Source organism: Bombina bombina, chromosome 6, assembly GCF_027579735.1.
Source record: "Bombina bombina isolate aBomBom1 chromosome 6, aBomBom1.pri, whole genome shotgun sequence".
Taxonomy (NCBI): Eukaryota; Metazoa; Chordata; class Amphibia; order Anura; family Bombinatoridae; genus Bombina; species Bombina bombina.
Window position 1 is genome coordinate 500,182,734 of NC_069504.1, and position 21,130 is coordinate 500,203,863.

Consider the following 21,130-nt stretch of genomic DNA (forward strand, 5'->3'; position numbering starts at 1 on the left):
ACTACCTTGTCTGAGTGAAAAATCAGATAAGGGGAATCACAATGTAAGGCTGATAACTCAGAGACTCTTCGAGCCGAGGAAATAGCCATTAAAAACAGAACTTTCCAAGATAACATCTTTATATCAATGGAATGAAGGGGTTCAAACGGGAGACCCTGTAAAACGTTAAGAACTAAGTTTAAACTCCATGGTGGAGCAACAGCTTTAAACACAGGCTTGATCCTAGCTAAAGCCTGACAAAAGGACTGGACGTCTGGATTTTCTGACAGACGTCTGTGTAACAAGATGGACAGAGCTGAAATCTGTCCCTTTAATGAACTAGCTGATAAACCCTTTTCTAAACCTTCTTGTAGAAAAGACAATATCCTAGCGATCCTAACCTTACTCCAGGAGTAACCTTTGGATTCGCACCAGTATAGGTATTTCCGCCATATTTTATGGTAAATCCTTCTGGTAACAGGCTTCCTAGCCTGAATCAGGGTATCAATAACCGACTCAGAAAAACCACGTTTTGATAAAATCAAGCGTTCAATTTCCAAGCAGTCAGCTTCAGAGAAGTTAGATTTTGATGTTTGAATGGACCCTGTATCAGAAGGTCCTGTCTTAGAGGTAGAGACCAAGGCGGACAGGATGACATGTCCACTAGATCTGCATACCAAGTCCTGCGTGGCCAAGCAGGTGCTATTAGAATTACTGATGCTCTCTCCTGTTTGATTTTGGCAATCAATCGAGGAAGCAGCGGGAAGGGTGGAAACACATAAGCCATCCTGAAGTTCCAAGGTGCTGTCAAAGCATCTATCAGAACTGCTCCCGGATCCCTGGATCTGGACCCGTAGCGAGGAAGTTTGGCGTTCTGGCGAGACGCCATGAGATCTATCTCTGGTTTGCCCCAACGTCGAAGTATTTGGGCAAAGACCTCCGGATGAAGTTCCCACTCCCCCGGATGAAGAGTCTGGCGACTCAAGAAATCCGCCTCCCAGTTCTCCACTCCCGGGATGTGGATTGCTGACAGGTGGCAAGAGTGAGACTCTGCCCAGCGAATTATCCTTGATACTTCCATCATTGCTAGGGAGCTTCTTGTCCCTCCCTGATGGTTGATGTAAGCTACAGTCGTGATGTTGTCCGACTGAAACCTGATGAACCCCCGAGTTATTAACTGGGGCCAAGCCAGAAGGGCATTGAGAACTGCTCTCAATTCCAGAATGTTTATTGGAAGGAGACTCTCCTCCTGATTCCATAGTCCCTGAGCCTTCAGAGAATTCCAGACAGCGCCCCAACCTAGTAGGCTGGCGTCTGTTGTTACAATTGTCCAGTCTGGCCTGCTGAATGGCATCCCCCTGGACAGGTGTGGCCGATGAAGCCACCATAGAAGAGAATTTCTGGTCTCTTGATTCAGATTCAGAGTAGGGGACAAATCTGAGTAATCCCCATTCCACTGACTTAGCATGCATAATTGCAGCGGTCTGAGGTGTAGGCGTGCAAAAGGTACTATGTCCATTGCCGCTACCATTAAGCCGATCACCTCCATGCATTGAGCTACTGACGGGTGTTGAATGGAATGAAGGACGCGGCATGCATTTTGAAGTTTTGTTAACCTGTCTTCTGTCAGGTAAATCTTCATTTCTACAGAATCTATAAGAGTCCCCAAAAATGGAACTCTTGTGAGAGGAAAGAGAGAACTCTTCTTTTCGTTCACTTTCCATCCATGCGACCTTAGAAATGCCAGAACTAACTCTGTATGAGACTTGGCAGTTTGAAAGCTTGAAGCTTGTATTAGAATGTCGTCTAGGTACGGAGCTACCGAAATCCCTCGCGGTCTTAGTACCGCTAGAAGGGCACCCAGAACCTTTGTGAAGATTCTTGGAGCCGTAGCCAATCCGAATGGAAGAGCTACAAACTGGTAGTGCCTGTCTAAGAAGGCAAACCTTAGATACCGGTGATGATCTTTGTGGATCGGTATGTGAAGGTAAGCATCCTTTAAATCCACTGTGGTCATGTACTGACCCTCTTGGATCATGGGTAAGATTGTCCGAATAGTTTCCATTTTGAACGATGGAACTCTTAGGAATTTGTTTAGAGTCTTTAAATCTAAGATTGGCCTGAAAGTTCCCTCTTTTTTGGGAACCACAAACAGGTTTGAGTAGAACCCTTGTCCTTGTTCCAACCACGGAACCGGATGGATCACTCCCATTGTTAACAGATCTTGTACGCAGCGTAGAAACGCTTCTTTCTTTATCTGGTTTGTTGACAACCTTGACAGATGAAATCTCCCTCTTGGGGGAGATAATTTGAAGTCTAGAAGGTATCCCTGAGATATGATCTCTAGTGCCCAGGGGTCCTGAACATCTCTTGCCCAGGCCTGGGCGAAGAGAGAGAGTCTGCCCCCTACTAGATCCGGTCCCGGATCGGGGGCTCTCGGTTCATGCTGTCTTTGGGGCAGCAGCAGGTTTCCTGGCCTGCTTGCTTTTGTTCCAGGACTGGTTAGGCTTCCAGCCTTGCCTGTAACGAGCAACAGCTCCTTCCTGTTTTGGTGCAGTGGAGGTTGATGCTGCTCCTGTTTTGAAATTCCGAAAGGGACGAAAATTAGACTGTCTAGCCTTAGCTTTGGCCTTGTCTTGAGGTAGGGCGTGGCCCTTACCTCCCGTAATGTCAGCGATAATTTCTTTCAAACCGGGCCCGAATAAGGACTGCCCCTTGAAAGGTATATTAAGTAATTTGGACTTAGAAGTAACATCAGCTGACCAGGATTTTAGCCACAGTGCCCTGCGTGCCTGTATGGCGAATCCTGAGTTCTTAGCCGTAAGTTTGGTTAAATGTACTACGGCCTCCGAAATGAAAGAATTAGCTAGTTTAAGGACTCTAAGCCTGTCCGTAATGTCGTCTAGCGTCGAGGAACTAAGGTTCTCTTCAAGCGACTCAATCCAAAATGCTGCCGCAGCCGTAATCGGCGCGATACATGCAAGGGGTTGTAATATAAAACCTTGTTGAACAAACATTTTCTTAAGGTAACCCTCTAATTTTTTATCCATTGGATCTGAGAAAGCACAGCTATCCTCCACCGGGATAGTGGTACGCTTAGCTAAAGTAGAAACTGCTCCCTCCACCTTGGGGACCGTTTGCCATAAGTCCCGAGTGGTGGCGTCTATTGGAAACATCTTTCTAAATATTGGAGGGGGTGAGAACGGCACACCGGGTCTATCCCACTCCTTAGTAACAATTTCAGTTAGTCTCTTAGGTATAGGAAAAACGTCAGTACTCGCCGGTACCGCAAAGTATTTATCCAACCTACACAGTTTCTCTGGTATTGCAACAGTGTTACAATCGTTGAGAGCTGCTAAGACCTCCCCTAGTAGTACACGGAGGTTCTCCAATTTAAATTTAAAATTTGAAATATCTGAGTCCAATCTGTTTGGATCAGAACCGTCACCCACAGAATGAAGCTCTCCGTCCTCATGCTCTGCGAGCTGTGACGCAGTATCAGACATGGCCCTAGCATTGTCAGCGCACTCTGTTCTCACCCCAGAGTGATCACGCTTGCCTCTTAGTTCAGGTAATTTAGACAAAACTTCAGTCATAACAGTAGCCATATCTTGTAATGTTATCTGTAATGGCCGCCCAGATGTACTAGGCGCCAAAATATCACGCACCTCCCGGGCGGGAGATGCAGGTACTGTCGCGTGAGGCGAGTTAGTCGGCATAACTCTCCCCTCGCTGTTTGGTGAAATTTGTTCACATTGTACAGATTGACTTTTATTTAAAGTAGCATCAATACAGTTAGTACATAAATTTCTATTGGGCTCCACCTTGGCATTGGAACAAATGACACAGATATCTTCCTCTGAGTCAGACATGTTTAACACACTAGCAAAAAAACTTACAACTTGGTTATAATCTTTTTTAGCAAAAAAACGCACTGTGCCTCAAAGAGGTACTAACGATTAAATGACAGTTGAAATAATGAACTGAAAAACAGTTATTGCATCAAACTTTAAAACAACACAACTTTTAGCAAAGGTTTGTTCCCATTAGTAAAAAACAACACTAATTAAATTTGTACATAAGAAAACAAAACAACGTTTTTTATACACAGTCACTATAAGAATTCTCACAGCTCTGCTGAGAGAATTTACCTCCCTTCAAAGAAGTTTGAAGACCCCTGAGATCTGTCAGAGATGAACCGGATCATGCAGGAAATATAAAAGTAGCTGACTGGAATTTTTTGATGCGTAGCAAAGAGCGCCAAAAACGGCCCCTCCCTCTCCCACACAGCAGTGAAGAGAAACGAAACTGTCACAATTAAAGCAAAAAACTGCCAAGTGGAAAATAATGCCCAAATATTTATTCACACAGTACCTCAGCAATGTAAACGATTCTACATTCCAGCAAAAACGTTTAACATGAGAATAGTTATTAAAAGGATTAGTGACCTTTAACACAGTAGTTCCGGTGAAATACCATCCCCAGAATACTGAAGTGTATACATACATGTCATTTTAACGGTATGGCAGGCTTTTCTCATCAATTCCATTCAGAAAATAAAAACTGCCACATACCTCAATGCAGATTCATCTGCCCGCTGTCCCCTGATCTGAAGCCTTTACCTCCCTCAGATGGTCGAGAACAGCAATATGATCTTAACGACTCCGGTTAAAATCATAGTAAAAAATCTCTGTCAGATTCTTCCTCACACTCTGCCAGAGAAGTAATAACACGCTCCGGTGCTATTTTAAAATAACAAACTTTTGATTGAAGTCATAAAAACTAAGTATAATCACCATAGTCCTCTCACACATCCTATCTAGTCGTTGGGTGCAAGAGAATGACTGGGACTGACGTAGAGGGGAGGAGCTATATGCAGCTCTGCTGGGTGAATCCTCTTGCATTTCCTGTTGGGGAGGAGTTATATCCCAGAAGTAATGATGACCCGTGGACTGATCACACATAACAGAAGAAAACAAACTCTTCCTAAACACTGACAAAACGGTCACAATGATCTTTGGAATGGGACCTAAAATACATAAATTACAAAATTCCCATCTTCGCATCAAAACAAAATCCAATTGCACGCTGACCGCAGTCCACTCTTTTAAATACTTAGGTATGTTGTTAGACCCCAATCTATCTTTTGGACTCCACATAGAAAAAATTGCCTCTAAACTTTATCCAAAACTAGGTGCCCTGTACAGAAACAAATCTTGCCTCAGCCCTACAGTAAAGGAAAAGATTGTACAGCAAATGCTGATGCCTATCTTGGATTATGGGGACATAGTATATGCACCTGCTCCGCAAACTCACCTTAATAAACTAAATACGTTATATAACTCGCTCTGCCGCTTTGTGCTACAATGTAACTACAGGACCCACCATTGTGACATGCTAAAAGAACTAAACTGGCTGTCGCTAGAATCCAGACGCACCCTCCATCTTTCCTGCCTTGTCTTTAAGAGCCTTTCTGGGAAGCTCCCACCCTACCTGAGCAGAATGCTCTCCCCTGCTATTCCCACCTCCTATAACCTCCGATCCAATAACAGCACATTATTTAGCTTGCCTCAATACAAAAAAAAAGCAGCTCGATCCTCCTTTTCCTACAGAGCGCCACAATTATGGAATGACCTCCCTCACACTTTAAAAACTTCCCCAAGCCTAAAATCCTTTAAGAGATCCCTCTATACATATCTCAAAACAGAATGCTCCTGTCATGGTTGATTAAATATTTCATACCTGCTCTATGTTAAATGTTTGCATATAATGTGTATTTTTATTATTGTTTTTGTATTTTATTGTACCCTATTGTATCAATGCAATGTTTTGTGATCCCAGGACATACTTGAAAACGAGAGAAATCTCAATGTATCCTTCCTGGTAAAATATTTTATAAATAAATAAAATAATAAATAAATATTGGCTGCCGAAAAATACGGGGACATAAGATCTTTAGAAAGAAAATAAAAATTAAACAGCTTACTCAGAGTTAACTTTAATTCTTGAACTAGTATCCTATAAAATTCTCCTGGTAGACCGTCCGGTCCAGCCGCTTTATTAAGTTTAAGCCGATCTATAGCTATAGTTATTTCTTCATCCGAAATAGGAGCATTAAGATAGGAAGAATCCTCCTCCAAAATCTGTGGGATTTGCATATCCCGCCAGAAATTATCCTGGCTCTCAACATTACTAATTATATCAGTGTACAACAATTGGTAAAAATAGAAAAAAACCTTACTGATCTCTGTTTCAAAGACTCTAGAATTGCCTATTTGTAAGGCAGCTATAAAATTCCTTTTCTTTCTATTCTTTGTAAGGCGGGCCAAATGTTTAGCGGAACAGCCGTGAAAACCCCTAAAATATATGGATTTTGATGGGGTGTAGCGCCAAAGACGAGCACCTATAGCTCTGAACAGTAGGCTAACTAGCTAGCTTGGAAAATGTACTAAGAAAATAAATGTGTTCAGAGCGCCTCAAATGGGCTAGGTGTTGTACAATGTGTAGAGTGTGTATTTAGAAATATTTTAATTGTAAATCTAGTACTTTACACAAGAATAAAACATGCCACGGTGGGTACAGTGGTAATAAATGACAATAAAAACAATAAGATATGGATCCACTCTTGTACAAATTAAATATTGAATATATCTATATAAAAACACTGAATATAAAATGATAAAGAGGCAATAATAATGGTAGCCCCAATAAAAATATGAGAAAGTTAAAATTCCAAACAATGTCTGAAAGAAATCAATCCAATGTGTGAATTAATAAAATGCAGTAAATCAAATGAATGGATTGCTGATATCGACTAGGAGGAGGATACCGTAAGAGATATTATGTACCAGTGTTGGTGGTGATAATGTGTATAAAAAGTGAGTGAAAAATTATCCTTAGTGATTGCAAATATAAAGAAAACAGACAGTGTCAACTTGCTTATACAAAAGTGAAAAAAATTATGTGAAAAATTGAAAAAATTACAAAGGAAAAAATGAAAAAATGCTGCTCAAAAAATGAAAAAAGAGAACAAAGTCAGTGATAAAAAAAAAAAAGTTGAGAATAAAGTCAAGGGTCTTTTATGTCAAACCCAATTAATGGGCTAGTGTTCCTGTTCCTGATGGTGAGAACCTTTGGTGGTTGGGAGAAACTCCAATCCAAAAAAAAAAGTTTTTCTTTTTAAATCATAAATTAAACCTAAAAGCAAATAAAAACAACAATAGTGTAGATGGTACTAAAAACTTATATAAAATCAGAATAGTGCTTAGCAGCTGTGGTCAACGCATTTCGGCCTCCTCTAGGCCTTTCTCAAGACTCACCTTGAGAAACCCCTAAAATATAAACAGATTTTTCGATTCTTTATCTAAAGATTTTTGTTTAAGGAATATATCACGTGCCTTTCTAACTTCAGAATAGCTTTTCCAATTTTTAACTGACTGCTGATTTAAATATTTTCTATATGCATTTTTTACCTGATTGGTATGTTGGATTTCAGCTGTGTGCCTTTTTTTATTTAAATTGCACATATATGCTTTGATTTCACCACGCAGCAAAGCTTTAGCCATTTCCCCAAAAATTAAAATTTTGTTAAAATAATTAATATTAAAACTACAGAAATCTTTCCATTTTTGTTTTTACCATATAGAAAATTTGACATTATTAAGTAAATATCAGGGGGGGGGGGGGAATCTGGCACACTTATTCTTTTCACTAGTAGACATAAGACCCAGTGATATAACCGCAAGATCTCAGATTGAGATGTCACTAAAATCTATGCATAATTTTTGAATAGAAAGAGATTCAGGCCTAGATTTAGAGTTCGGCGGTAAAAGGGCTGTTAACGCTCCGCGGGTTTTTTTCTGGCCGCACCATAAATTTAACTCTGGTATCGAGAGTTCAAACAAATGCTGCGTTAGGCTCCAAAAAAGGAGCGTAGAGCATTTTTACCGCAAATGCAACTCTCGATACCAGAGTTGCTTACGGACGCGGCCGGCATCAAAAACGTGCTCGTGCACGATTCTCCCATAGGAAACAATGGGGCTGTTTGAGCTGAAAAAAAACCTAACACCTGCAAAAAAGCAGCGTTCAGCTCCTAACGCAGCCCCATTGTTTCCTATGGGGAAACACCTCCTAAGTCTGCACCTAACACCCTAACATGTACCCCGAGTCTAAACACCCCTAACCTTACACTTATTAACTCCTAATCTGCCGCCCCCGCTATCGCTGACCCCTGCATTACACTTTTAACCCCTAATCTGCCGCTCCGTAAACCGCCGCCACCTACGTTATCCCTATGTACCCCTAATCTGCTGCCCTAACATCGCCGACCCCTATGTTATATTTATTAACCCCTAATCTGCCCCCCACATCGTCGCCGACACCTGCCTACACTTATTAACCCCTAATCTGCCGAGCGGACCTGAGCGCTACTATAATAAAGTTATTAACCCCTAATCCGCCTCACTAACCCTATCATAAATAGTATTAACCCCTAATCTGCCCTCCCTAACATCGCCGACACCTACCTTCAATTATTAACCCCTAATCTGCCGACCGGAGCTCACCGCTATTCTAATAAATGGATTAACCCCTAAAGCTAAGTCTAACCCTAACACTAACACCCCCCTAAGTTAAATATAATTTTTATCTAACAAAATAAATTAACTCTTATTAAATAAATGATTCCTATTTAAAGCTAAATACTTACCTGTAAAATAAATCCTAATATAGCTACAATATAAATTATAATTATATTATAGCTATTTTAGGATTAATATTTATTTTACAGGCAACTTTGTAATTATTTTAACCAGGTACAATAGCTATTAAATAGTTAAGAACTATTTAATAGTTACCTAGTTAAAATAATAACAAATTTACCTGTAAAATAAATCATAACCTAAGATATAATTAAACCTAACACTACCCTATCAATAAAATAATTAAATAAACTACCTACAATTACCTACAATTAACCTAACACTACACTATCAATAAATTAATTAAACACAATTGCTACAAATAAATAAAATTAAATAAACTATCTAAAGTACAAAAAATAAAAAAGAACTAAGTTACAGAAAATAATAAAATATTTACAAACATAATAAAAATATTACAACAATTTTAAACTAATTACACCTACTCTAAGCCCCCTAATAAAATAACAAAGCCCCCCAAAATAAAAAATTCCCTACCCTATTCTAAAATACAAATATTACAAGCTCTTTTACCTTACCAGCCCTGAACAGGGCCCTTTGCGGGGCATGCCCCAAGATTTTCAGCTCTTTTGCCTGTAAAAAAAAACATACAATACCCCCCCCCAACATTACAACCCACCACCCACATACCCCTAATCTAACCCAAACCCCCCTTAAATAAACCTAACACTACCCCCCTGATGATCTTCCTACCTTGTCTTCACCATGCCAGGTTCACCGATCCGTCCTGGCTCCAAGATCTTCATCCAACCCAAGCGTGGGCTAGACATCCACTGAAGAAGTCCAGAAGAGGGTCCAAAGTCTTCCTCCTATCCGGCAAGAAGAGGACATCCGGACCGGCAAACATCTTCTCCAAGCGGCATCTTCTATCTTCTTCCATCCGATGACGACCGGCTCCATCTTGAAGACCTCCAGCGCGGATCCATCCTCTTCTTCCGACGACTAGACGACGAATGACGGTTCCTTTAAGGGACGTCATCCAAGATGGCGTCCCTCGAATTCCGATTGGCTGATAGGATTCTATCAGCCAATCGGAATTAAGGTAGGAATTTTCTGATTGGCTGATGGAATCAGCCAATCAGAATCTAGTTCAATCCGATTGGCTGATCCAATCAGCCAATCAGATTGAGCTCGCATTCTATTGGCTGATCGGAACAGCCAATAGAATGCGAGCTCAATCTGATTGGCTGATTGGATCAGCCAATCGGATTGAACTATATTCTGATTGGCTGATTCCATCAGCCAATCAGAAAATTCCTACCTTAATTCCGATTGGCTGATAGAATCCTATCAGCCAATCGGAATTCGAGGGACGCCATCTTGGATGACGTCCCTTAAAGGAACCGTCATTCGTCGTCTAGTCGTCGGAAGAAGAGGATGGATCCGCGCTGGAGGTCTTCAAGATGGAGCCGGTCGTCATCGGATGGAAGAAGATAGAAGATGCCGCTTGGAGAAGATGTTTGCCGGTCCGGATGTCCTCTTCTTGCCGGATAGGAGGAAGACTTTGGACCCTCTTCTGGACTTCTTCAGTGGATGTCTAGCCCACGCTTGGGTTGGATGAAGATCTTGGAGCCAGGACGGATCGGTGAACCTGGCATGGTGAAGACAAGGTAGGAAGATCATCAGGGGGGTAGTGTTAGGTTTATTTAAGGGGGGTTTGGGTTAGATTAGGGGTATGTGGGTGGTGGGTTGTAATGTTGGGGGGGGGTATTGTATGTTTTTTTTTACAGGCAAAAGAGCTGAAATTCTTGGGGCATGCCCCGCAAAGGGCCCTGTTCAGGGCTGGTAAGGTAAAAGAGCTTGTAATATTTGTATTTTAGAATAGGGTAGGGAATTTTTTATTTTGGGGGGCTTTGTTATTTTATTAGGGGGCTTAGAGTAGGTGTAATTAGTTTAAAATTGTTGTAATATTTTTATTATGTTTGTAAATATTTTATTATTTTCTGTAACTTAGTTCTTTTTTATTTTTTGTACTTTAGATAGTTTATTTAATTTTATTTATTTGTAGCAATTGTGTTTAATTAATTTATTGATAGTGTAGTGTTAGGTTAATTGTAGGTAATTGTAGGTAGTTTATTTAATTATTTTATTGATAGGGTAGTGTTAGGTTTAATTATATCTTAGGTTATGATTTATTTTACAGGTAAATTTGTTATTATTTTAACTAGGTAACTATTAAATAGTTCTTAACTATTTAATAGCTATTGTACCTGGTTAAAATAATTACAAAGTTGCCTGTAAAATAAATATTAATCCTAAAATAGCTATAATATAATTATAATTTATATTGTAGCTATATTAGGATTTATTTTACAGGTAAGTATTTAGCTTTCAATAGGAATCATTTATTTAATAAGAGTTAATTTATTTCGTTAGATAAAAATTATATTTAACTTAGGGGGGTGTTAGTGTTAGGGTTAGACTTAGCTTTAGGGGTTAATACATTTATTAGAATAGCGGTGAGCTCCGGTCGGCAGATTAGGGGTTAATAAGTGTAGGTAGGTGTCGGCGACGTTGTGGGGGGCAGATTAGGGGTTAATAAATATAACATAGGGGTCGGCGATGTTAGGGGTAGCAGATTAGGGGTACATAGGGATAACGTAGGTGGCGGCGATTTGCGGTCGGAAGATTAGGGGTTAATTATTTTAAGTAGCTTGCGGCGACGTTGTGGGGGGCAAGTTAGGGGTTAATAGATATAATACAGGGGTCGGCGGTGTTAGGGGCAGCAGATTAGGGGTACATAAGTATAACGTAGGTGGCGGTCGGCAGATTAGGGGTTAAAAATTTTAATCGAGTGGCGGCGATGTGGGGGGAGCTCGGTTTAGGGGTACATAGGTAGTTTATGGGTGTTAGTGTACTTTAGGGTACAGTAGTTAAGAGCTTTATAAACCGGCGTTAGCCAGAAAGCTCTTAACTCCTGCTATTTTCAGGCGGCTGGAATCTTGTCGTTAGAGCTCTAACGCTCACTGCAGAAACGACTCTAAATACCGGCGTTAGGAAGATCCCATTGAAAAGATAGGCTACGCAAATGGCGTAGGGGGATCTGCGGTATGGAAAAGTCGCGGCTGTAAAGTGAGCGTTAGACCCTTTAATCACTGACTCCAAATACCAGCGGGCGCCCAAAACCAGCGTTAGGAGCCTCTAACGCTGGTTTTGACGGCTACCGCCGAACTCTAAATCTAGGCCTCAGAAATTAAGAATAAATCGATTCTGGAAAAAGATTTGAAAGATTTTGATTCACAGGTAAACTTCTGAGAATCTGGATTCCTATGCCTCCATATATCACATAATTTGAGTTTGTGACACATTTTTTTAAAAAGACATGCACCTCTATTATAACTTTTTAAATTAAATTTAGGACAGGGTGTCAGATTAAAATCTCCACCTATTATAATATTCTCATTAATCAGTGGGAACAATATATTTTCAATTTTCTTCCAAAATCCAGGAGATATTATATTGGGACCATAAACATTACAGAGATTATATTTGACCTCCTGAACTATAATTTTTAAAATAATAAATCGTGCTTCAGGATCAATCTGAACATTGATAATGGAATATTTTAAATCTTTATTAAGTAAAATTGCAACTCCACATTTCCTGTTGGGGGATGGGGCCCCGATAATTTTCCCCACCCACTTCATCTTAAGTTTTGCCGTCTCCACCTCATTCAAATGAGTCTCCTGCAAAAAAACTATATCTGGCTTATCCTTAGCAAGATGTTTAAGAATAAGTTTACGTTTAGCTGGAGATGAGATTCCTCCAACATTCCAAGACAGAAATATCAATTTATTCCACATCCTACGATTATATATTTATCAAGTTTTGTGAGGTGAGGGGAGCAAGAGGGATAAGCGAGAAGAAAAAAAAAAAGGGGGGGGGGGAGACGGAGAGAAAAAAAAGAAAGAAGAAGAAGTAAAAACTAGACATTAAAAAATAACTGCAAAGCAGACATCATATACCATAACAAAGTGTATTACTATGTAATTGGATTATATCAGCCAACATGGCAATACCCCTACAGTACCTCTTTTGACCCTAAGAAATCTTTTACGTCTTTAGGATTAACGAATGTGAACTTCTTTCCATTATCTTCTAACAAGATTTTTGCAGGATAAAACATCCGTGCTTTCAGCCCCATCTTTATCAACTGAGTACAGAGGGGAGCCATCACTTTTCTCTTAGCTGACGTTTCAATAGAAAAATCTTGAAATAGTAATATTTTATGATTTCCCAACATACATGATCCATTTTTCTTAAACAATCTCAATATTTCAATTTTATCTTGGAATTTTAAATATTTCACCAAACAGGTCCTATTTTTTGTAGAACCATTCAGAAAAGATCTTTTGGACCCTAACCTATGGGCTCTTTCAACTTCTAAGGGTAACTGGTGTGCGGGTACCCCCAAGGTTTGGGGAATTAGTACTGAGGTAATTTTGAATAGATCCTCATATTCCGCATTTTCAGGAAGACCTATTATTCTTATGTTATTGCGTCTTGAATGGTCTTCCATGTCCTCTAAACAGGCTTGGAGATTATTAATTTTTGTTTCTTGATTATGTAGGGTAGTTTCCTGAGAATTAACCAAGTCCTCTAATTCTCAACTTTGGAAATTCTTGAGGCAAACTGCCTTACTTCCGCTGTCAGAGTAACCAAGTCAGAGGCAATACTGGATAAGTCTCTCTTAATGAGGTCAAATTGAGGTGTCAAAAATTCAGATATTTGTGAAAATAATAGCTGTGTATCCATTCTAGAGGATGAGTAATCTAAACTTGTATCATTACTGGGGTCAATAGCTTTGTTTTTTTTATCCTTTACCTTAGCAGGCATTATGGGCGAATTAGTTTTCGCCTGCGTGATGAATCTATCCATAAAATAAAGTGAGAATAAAAAAAAAAAAAAAAAACGTGATCCCCAACCAAGAGGGGAAAAAAAAAGGGGGGGAGGGAAAGTGTAAAATATTCTAGGACCACTAGGGAAAAAATAATTTGTGTGAGTGTATTGTCTAACACAGTGAACAAAGTGAAAGTGAAAAAACTATTAGTGACGGTGTGGGTGTGAAATAGAAACCTGCAAGGTCAAACAGACCGATTAATTACAAAAGTTAACCTTCCATCAAAAAGTGATCCAAATAAAAGAAAACGTCTAAGTGACACAAAATACAATTTTGTATTAATAATTTGACTTATTATAGCAATGAAATTATAGAATTCCTTATTGCCCCCCTAATCTACCAGTCACTCTAAACGTATACCCTAAGCAACGGAATACAGGAACGCAATCCCCAAAATTATCGCAAAAAAGATTACTTACAAAATAGTATAACACACTCTTTTACCCAATACATAAGAATATTATCACCTCAACCTTAATGAGATTGCTCTGGTGAGTTTTTCCTAGTGTGACCAATATATTTCAACACTGGACATTGTATATATTTGTTTTGCTAAGATTCTAGAAAAAGTTCTTCCTACATAAAAAATAGAATGATGCCTTAGGTATTCTGATTTAGAGCATAACACAAAGTAAATATCAAATAATCAACTTCCTATAGCAAGTTTATCCTAGGGTAAGTAAGACATAAAATCTAATTTACCATTTTTTAACAGTAACAGTTTGATTCATATCACTGGATAAACCTTACCCAAATATACAATGGCTTTATGTAAAATTGCTAGAAAAAGGCATTATGTTCTATACCATACCAAAATGAACCTTTTTACTTTTTGAACAAGGGGTATATTATCCAAAAAAAAAACACTCCCCAGATTTGAAGTTAGCAGAGCACAATACCTCCCCTGAACATACATCTATAACATGACATGGAATGACTTTTTGAATAAGGATTTAAAGCTGTGAATGGCTGCTGCCCTGGGCATATAACCAAGGGAACCCTTTTTTCTTTTTAAACAGATAGAATATTATACAGAGAATCAATCCCCAGCTTTGACACAGCAAAATATCTCCCCTTGGCAGGAAAACATACATCTATCACATAGCAGCAAATAGATTTTTTTAACATATAAATATCTGCTGCACGATGCATATAAACCAGACGTATCGTCCTTCTCAGACTGTCAGTACATTCTCCAGGGTAGAATGTTCTTACAAAGAAAAGTTTAGTGCAAACAAAACTTTTCGGGCTAGCACAAGGGGTCCCTCCGTAACCCATTCACTGGTACACCAAATGAAGTCGGCACCAAAACCGCTTATATTTCACTGTTTTTGACGTTGAGGCACAACGTAGTATTTTAAGAACTTGTACCCTGTAGACTCCAAATGTATGCTTTAACAAGGCTGCGTTTCCTGCATGTACGGGAACTGTTTCTCCCCAAGCTGTAACACAGGTCTACTATATTGAAGTTTTAGCCAAACGATTCCTTACAGCTTACTCCTGCGATATTTATTGAGGGCCAGTCTGCCTTATTAATCAATGTTACAAGCAGCCTTTTATTCTTGTATGCACCAGGGAACACATTTTACTTTCTTCCAACTCTTCTTATTATGCTCACTTTTCTTTATTTATGTTAAGAGGCAAAGATAGGCACATAAAGTATCTAATAAGGGCCGGGTAAGGGTTGCAGAAATGTGTGTATAATTACCAGTGTGGTTTGTCACCCTGTTTCTTCAGTCGCGATGATGGAGCACCACATGCGACTCCTGCCGTCACCCTGATCTCTTACCTACCAGCGACACCTGTCATACAGGAGACCGGTCCTGAACCACTCCTTCTCCTGGCGCAACCACTATCTTGCCAGTCCTTCCCGGTACTGCCCTTTTCTGTTGTGAAGCGTGGTTCGCAAATACAAGGCTGATACACTGTGTTAGCAGAATTGTATGTCTGCTGCAAGCCACTCCGGCTGAACAAACTTCTTCCGCCTATGCTGCACGCAGCACAAAGGCCCAAAACAAGCCCTCAGATACCACCAGGGGCCGCGGGGTAAAATGGCGTGGGGATCATGTCAAAATGCTGCCGTCATGGAGCAACCAACGTGCATGCTCCTCCCCCAACAGGAAGTCTATAACCATCTTTCATGTACGGTAAAAAAAAATTATTATTTTTCTACGTGGGGATTATGGGGGAAATATCATGATTACACATGCCAAGGAACATATTTGACCTATTTCTGATACTTCTGGTTACAAGAAGTACAGGCTACAAGTAAACGTTTCTACAAATTCTACATTCAAAATATTTTTAGTTCACAAACTCAACCAGCCATCTAGTTTTTATAGGGTCTCAATTTGCAGATACCCTACTTATGTATAAAGTTAAAGTTTTTTTAACCTAACTATTTTTAGATGGAGCATGTATCTCAAACATCAATATAGATTATGTCTATACCAAGGCCATAATAACAACAAACGTAATAAATGTCTTACAGAAAACAGTCCATTCTTACTGAATAAGTGCATTTTCATATGCTCATGTGTATTGATGTGAAACAGTAGGTTAGACTTCCTTACAAGACAAGAGGATAGCTTCATATATTTAGGGGCCGATTTATGAATGTCCGCCCCATATAGATAAATGCCAACATTTGTGCAATGCTGCCCCCTGCACATTCACGGCCAATCGGCCACTAGCAGGGGGTGTCAATTATCACGATTGGATCGGGATGTTTGCTGTCCACTGCCTCAGAGGTGGCAGACGAGTTAAGGAGCAGCGGTCTTAGGACCGCTGCTCCTTAACTCTTGTTTCCAGTGAGCCTGAAGGCTTGCACAGAAACTGCAGCATACACTGCATGATAAATCGGCCCCTTAGGCTGGAATTGAGAATTTTTCCATCGTTCATGCTAAACATAAAAAAAAAGAAAAAAATCTGGTTATTTCCTTGGGAGATCATGAGGGGTAATTTACATATGTAAACTATTATTAAATAACTGGGCAGGAAGAGTGTTTTACTTTGTGCCTCCATTAATGGAATTCAATGTCGATAAACATCCAGTTTATCCCAGGCAATTTAAATTCACATTAAGAGCAGTTTATCAGAACTATTTTGTAATTTTTTGTTTACATGTTTATTGTTTTGAATAGCTATGTACCAAAAATTTTAACATTCTACTAAATAGTAATAGTAAAATTTGGTGCTATTTTCTTTTACACTGTAAACAATTAAAATATGTTGTTGGTCTACCCTTCTGTCCTCCACACTTCTGGTGATCCCAGTTTCGACACACAACACTTAGGGGTCCATTTATCATTGTGCGGACGGACATGATCCGCTATAGCAAACCATGTCCGCCGCACATCGATAAATGCTGACAGGAACGCTGTCGGCATTTATCATTGCACCAGCAGTTCTTGTGAACTGCTGGTGCAATACTGCCCCCTGCATATTCGCTAGCAGGGGGTGTCAACCAACCCGATCGTATTTGACCTGGTTGATTTCTGTCCGCCGCCTCAGAGCAGGCGGAAAGGTTATGGACCAGCGGTCTTTAGACTGCTGCCTCATAACTTGTGTTTCTGGCGAGCCTGAAGTCTCGCCAGAAACACAGGCATCAAGCTCCATTCGGAGCTTGATAAATAGACCCCATAGGATCTGTTTTTCATCAAATGTGTGCTTTGTGGTTTGTTTAGTGGTCAGGTATGAGTAATCAACTTTGCAGTATCTTGCTGTGTTTCCACTGTCTAACTTTATTGCTGACAAAATTCCGCACATATTTGAGACCACTACATATAATGTACACATTTAGGATGACATGCACTCCACAGTCATAAGAATTACTTTGTTTTGGGCAATCTAGGTCCAGTCTGCTTAAAAAAACTCAACTGAGGGACAGAGAGTGTGAATGCAATAGAGCATTTTTCGGACAATAGCACAATATGTATTATATTCATTGCTTAGTGAGTCCATTATTGACACTGTTTTAGATTTTAGGTCTGCTACAGTCAAAAACCAGTGCAGACCTTGGCCTCGCTTCCATTGAGTCGTAATTCAGTTTGCGTGCACTCGCAAACCGTTAAATATGCTGTCGAAAGCAATAGCGTTTAACGACTGTTTCCAATGGCGCGTTATACCTTAATATCGGCTTCCGGACTTCGGCTGCCGAAAAGATTTTCGCGTCCCATAGAAAGTAATATAAGCCGTTAATCGATAAATTATACCAGGTTTCCATTGAAAGCGCTAACCGTTAATACACTGTCGGAGGCTGTCGATACATTGAGACATATTACCCCCAGCTCAACTAGGTGTAAAGGAGGAAAAAAGAGCTTTTTGAGGCCTGTTTCTCATTGAAATTGAAAATCACAAAAAAATTACATATAGAAATATAATTTTATCTAATAAGAATCTTCTCCTACATGTATATATGTATGATAATTGTATATATATATTTGACCTATATAAATCATATAATTTTAATAATTACTTTTAACTGTTATGATAAAGGCTGATATATTTAAATTGAAAAATAGAATAATTACATTCAGTGTCTTTGAATTTCCGATATGTAACTACATATATGTTGAAATTATAGTTCATATCAAAAATAAAAGTCATGAGTAAGTATATACTTTCAAACTGTTCATTAAATTAAGGATTAGATGAGATGAAGATAAGCCCTCCCCCCCATGTTATTCATTGCAATCACCAGTTTCACATATGTTAACAAGCAACACACAGCTATAAAAAAAAGACCACACCTAGCCTAACCTCAGAACAGATATTTCAAAATGCAGGGTGAGAGAGAAGCTGACAATGCTGAAGTTAGACAGCGTAGGCCTGACATCCCCAGAGTGAGGCTGGATATAGAAACCCTGAATGAGCAGCAGGTGTTTGAAAGTTTCAGGCTCAACAGGGAGAAAATATATCAGTTATATGCCCTGTTGCAAGATAGGCTGGAAAGCCAGGGCTATTCAAGCAGGGCTGTCCCTGGAATGACCAAACTACTAGGGGCACTTCATTTTTTGGCTTCTGGATCCTTTCAGGTGACAGGGGGCATTGTAACTGGGGTGCATAAGTCCACTCTTTCTAAGCATCTTTCAAAAGTTATTGATGGACTTTATGATAATTGCAGAAAATTTATTTTTTTCCCCACATCACCCAGAGGTTGGCGTGATGTTAAGAGGGACTTTTTTCTTTTAGGTGGCATACCCAATGTCCTTGGGGCCATTGACTGCACTCATATTGCCCTAAGACCCCCTGTGCGCAGGGAGATAATATTTAGAAATAGGAAACACTTCCACTCCTTAAATGTGCAGATTATATGTGATGCAAACATGCGCATATTAAATGTTGTGGCAGGGTTCCCAGGAAGTAGCCATGATGCCTACATCCTCAGGAATTCTGGTGTGTGGAGATTGTTTGAGACAAATCAAATGCCTGAAGGACATCTCCTCGGTAAGTGTTTATGTATATATTATGATGCCTTCATGTGTTCAATATTTTGACATTTTATTGTTTCATTGCTTTATAATCCTTTATGTATGTGTCTAAGGGGGTGAAATTGATTAAATAAATAAATTGTTAATCATTTAAAAGATATATATTAACTATGTCATAGTAAGACATATGCATAACATTATTTCATGTCATACATTGCTTTATGGAAAGATGTGTGTTTATCTATCTATCTATATCTATATCTATATATATATATATACTGTATATCTATGCATTCATATTTTAGCAGATTCTGCATATCCTCTTAAAAAATGGATTTGGACACCATTGAAAGAGAACCAGGTTGTTGGGCCTGCTGAATTAAGGTAAAATATATATTTATTTTCTGCTCATGTGTGTCAGAAATATTGATTGTGCCTTGCAAAATGCTCACTATAATCTGTAGAAAAGTAGGACCAGTACACACTTCATAGGAATGTCCCTTTAAATCACTCTTGGGTGAATGTAGGTGCAAACCTGGAGGACCTCCTTTTCCAAAGTCCCAGTAAATGTAATGAAATAGAACACACAGGTAGCACTCTATGTGGAGCAACAGCACCTTTATTGAGCAACGTTTCGGGGCTCCTGCCCCTTTATTAAGCTATATATCTGTGTTTGTGCACATACATTTGTTGCTTGATTATCTTGTGTGTGTGTGTATATATCACTATCACAGACATAACAATGTTGTACTGAGTGCCTTTAAAGGGACAGTCAAAATACAAATCATCTATTATCAGTGAAGCATTTATAAATCTCTCTGCTTCAATATAAATATATTTATATATATATAAAATGGTTTAAAGATTTATAAGATCAAACCAGGAATGTAGTTAGCTCATTAGTATTTGATTTGTCTTCACATTATATATTATAATCATATTTCTTGTTCTTTTAATACAGATATAATGAAGCACATATCCGAACACGTGCTATAATAGAACGACTGTTTGGTGTTCTAAAAATGCGCTTTCGCTGCCTGGACAGATCAGGGGGGGATCTCCAATTCAGTCCGGAAAAAGCTATTAAAATCATAGTGGCATGTTGCTGTCTACACAACATGGCACAGGAGCATGGGATGTTGAACGACTTACTTCCAACACCACAGCCCCCAGGTGAAATCTTTGAGCCTGATGTAATTAATCATCCACAACCCCTCAATGCCCATTTGGAGAGATCTGCAACTATTCAAGAATTCTTTTCAGGTATTTTTATAGTATTGTAATGAGACCTTTTAGTTATTTATGATTATGTTTTTTAATAATACACATTTTTTTCTTTTAATGTTTTACAGATTGAAGATTCTCAGAAATGGAATACCACTCCCCTCCCTCTCTCCTCATCCCTATATTTACCACATTTTCCCTAAATAAATGTATACTTTACTCAAATATAGTCATGGTGAATGTTTCTTTATTTCCAGCTATGTACTAATCAATGCATTCATCTTATGATTTATGTATAACATAATTATCTAAAATATAATTTTAATTATATTCCAAATATGACTTTGTTCTCTTGGTATAATTATTTAAAGAGCAGCTATGCACTCCTGGTTAATAAAATTGAGTACATGGGTGAACCAATGACAGACAGGATATATACTGTATGTTGGCAACAATAAACAGCTCCAACATAGGTTCTATGCTGCTCCTGATCTTACCTAAATAAAACTATAATCAAAGGATACTAAGAATATTAAGAAATATAAAGAATATAAATATATTAGATTTGCTTTTAAATATATATGTTTTAGCAAAATAATGGAATTTATGTCACTTTAAAAAAAAAAAAGGAAGAGTGTGTTCACAATAAAACATTAATGAACCAGATAAATCATTCAATTCCAATCAACTTACATATGTACTCATAATCAATTTAATCCTTTTATGTTTCTTATTTCAATCATGTATTTAAGTTTAGGAGCCATTCCATTTAATGCTCATCACCTGTGGTGCACTTGCTGATTGTTGCCTACATTTAGACAACAATCATCAAGCGCTCCCCATGTGCAGATTCAAAATGGGTAGATTCCTAAGAT

The 21,130-nt window shown here is 38.9% G+C and overlaps 1 protein-coding gene across 1 annotated transcript; it reads left to right on the top strand.

Moving 5' to 3' along the window:
• Positions 1-18,128: 18,128 nt before the first annotated feature.
• On the top strand, positions 18,129-20,480 carry LOC128663171 (putative nuclease HARBI1). The gene is made up of 4 exons (XM_053717368.1): positions 18,129-19,047; positions 19,337-19,415; positions 19,993-20,294; positions 20,384-20,480. Exons 1-4 carry the CDS (start codon positions 18,381-18,383, stop codon positions 20,386-20,388), a joined length of 1,053 nt encoding a protein of 350 aa, XP_053573343.1. The 5' UTR covers positions 18,129-18,380; the 3' UTR covers positions 20,389-20,480.
• Positions 20,481-21,130: the final 650 nt, after the last annotated feature.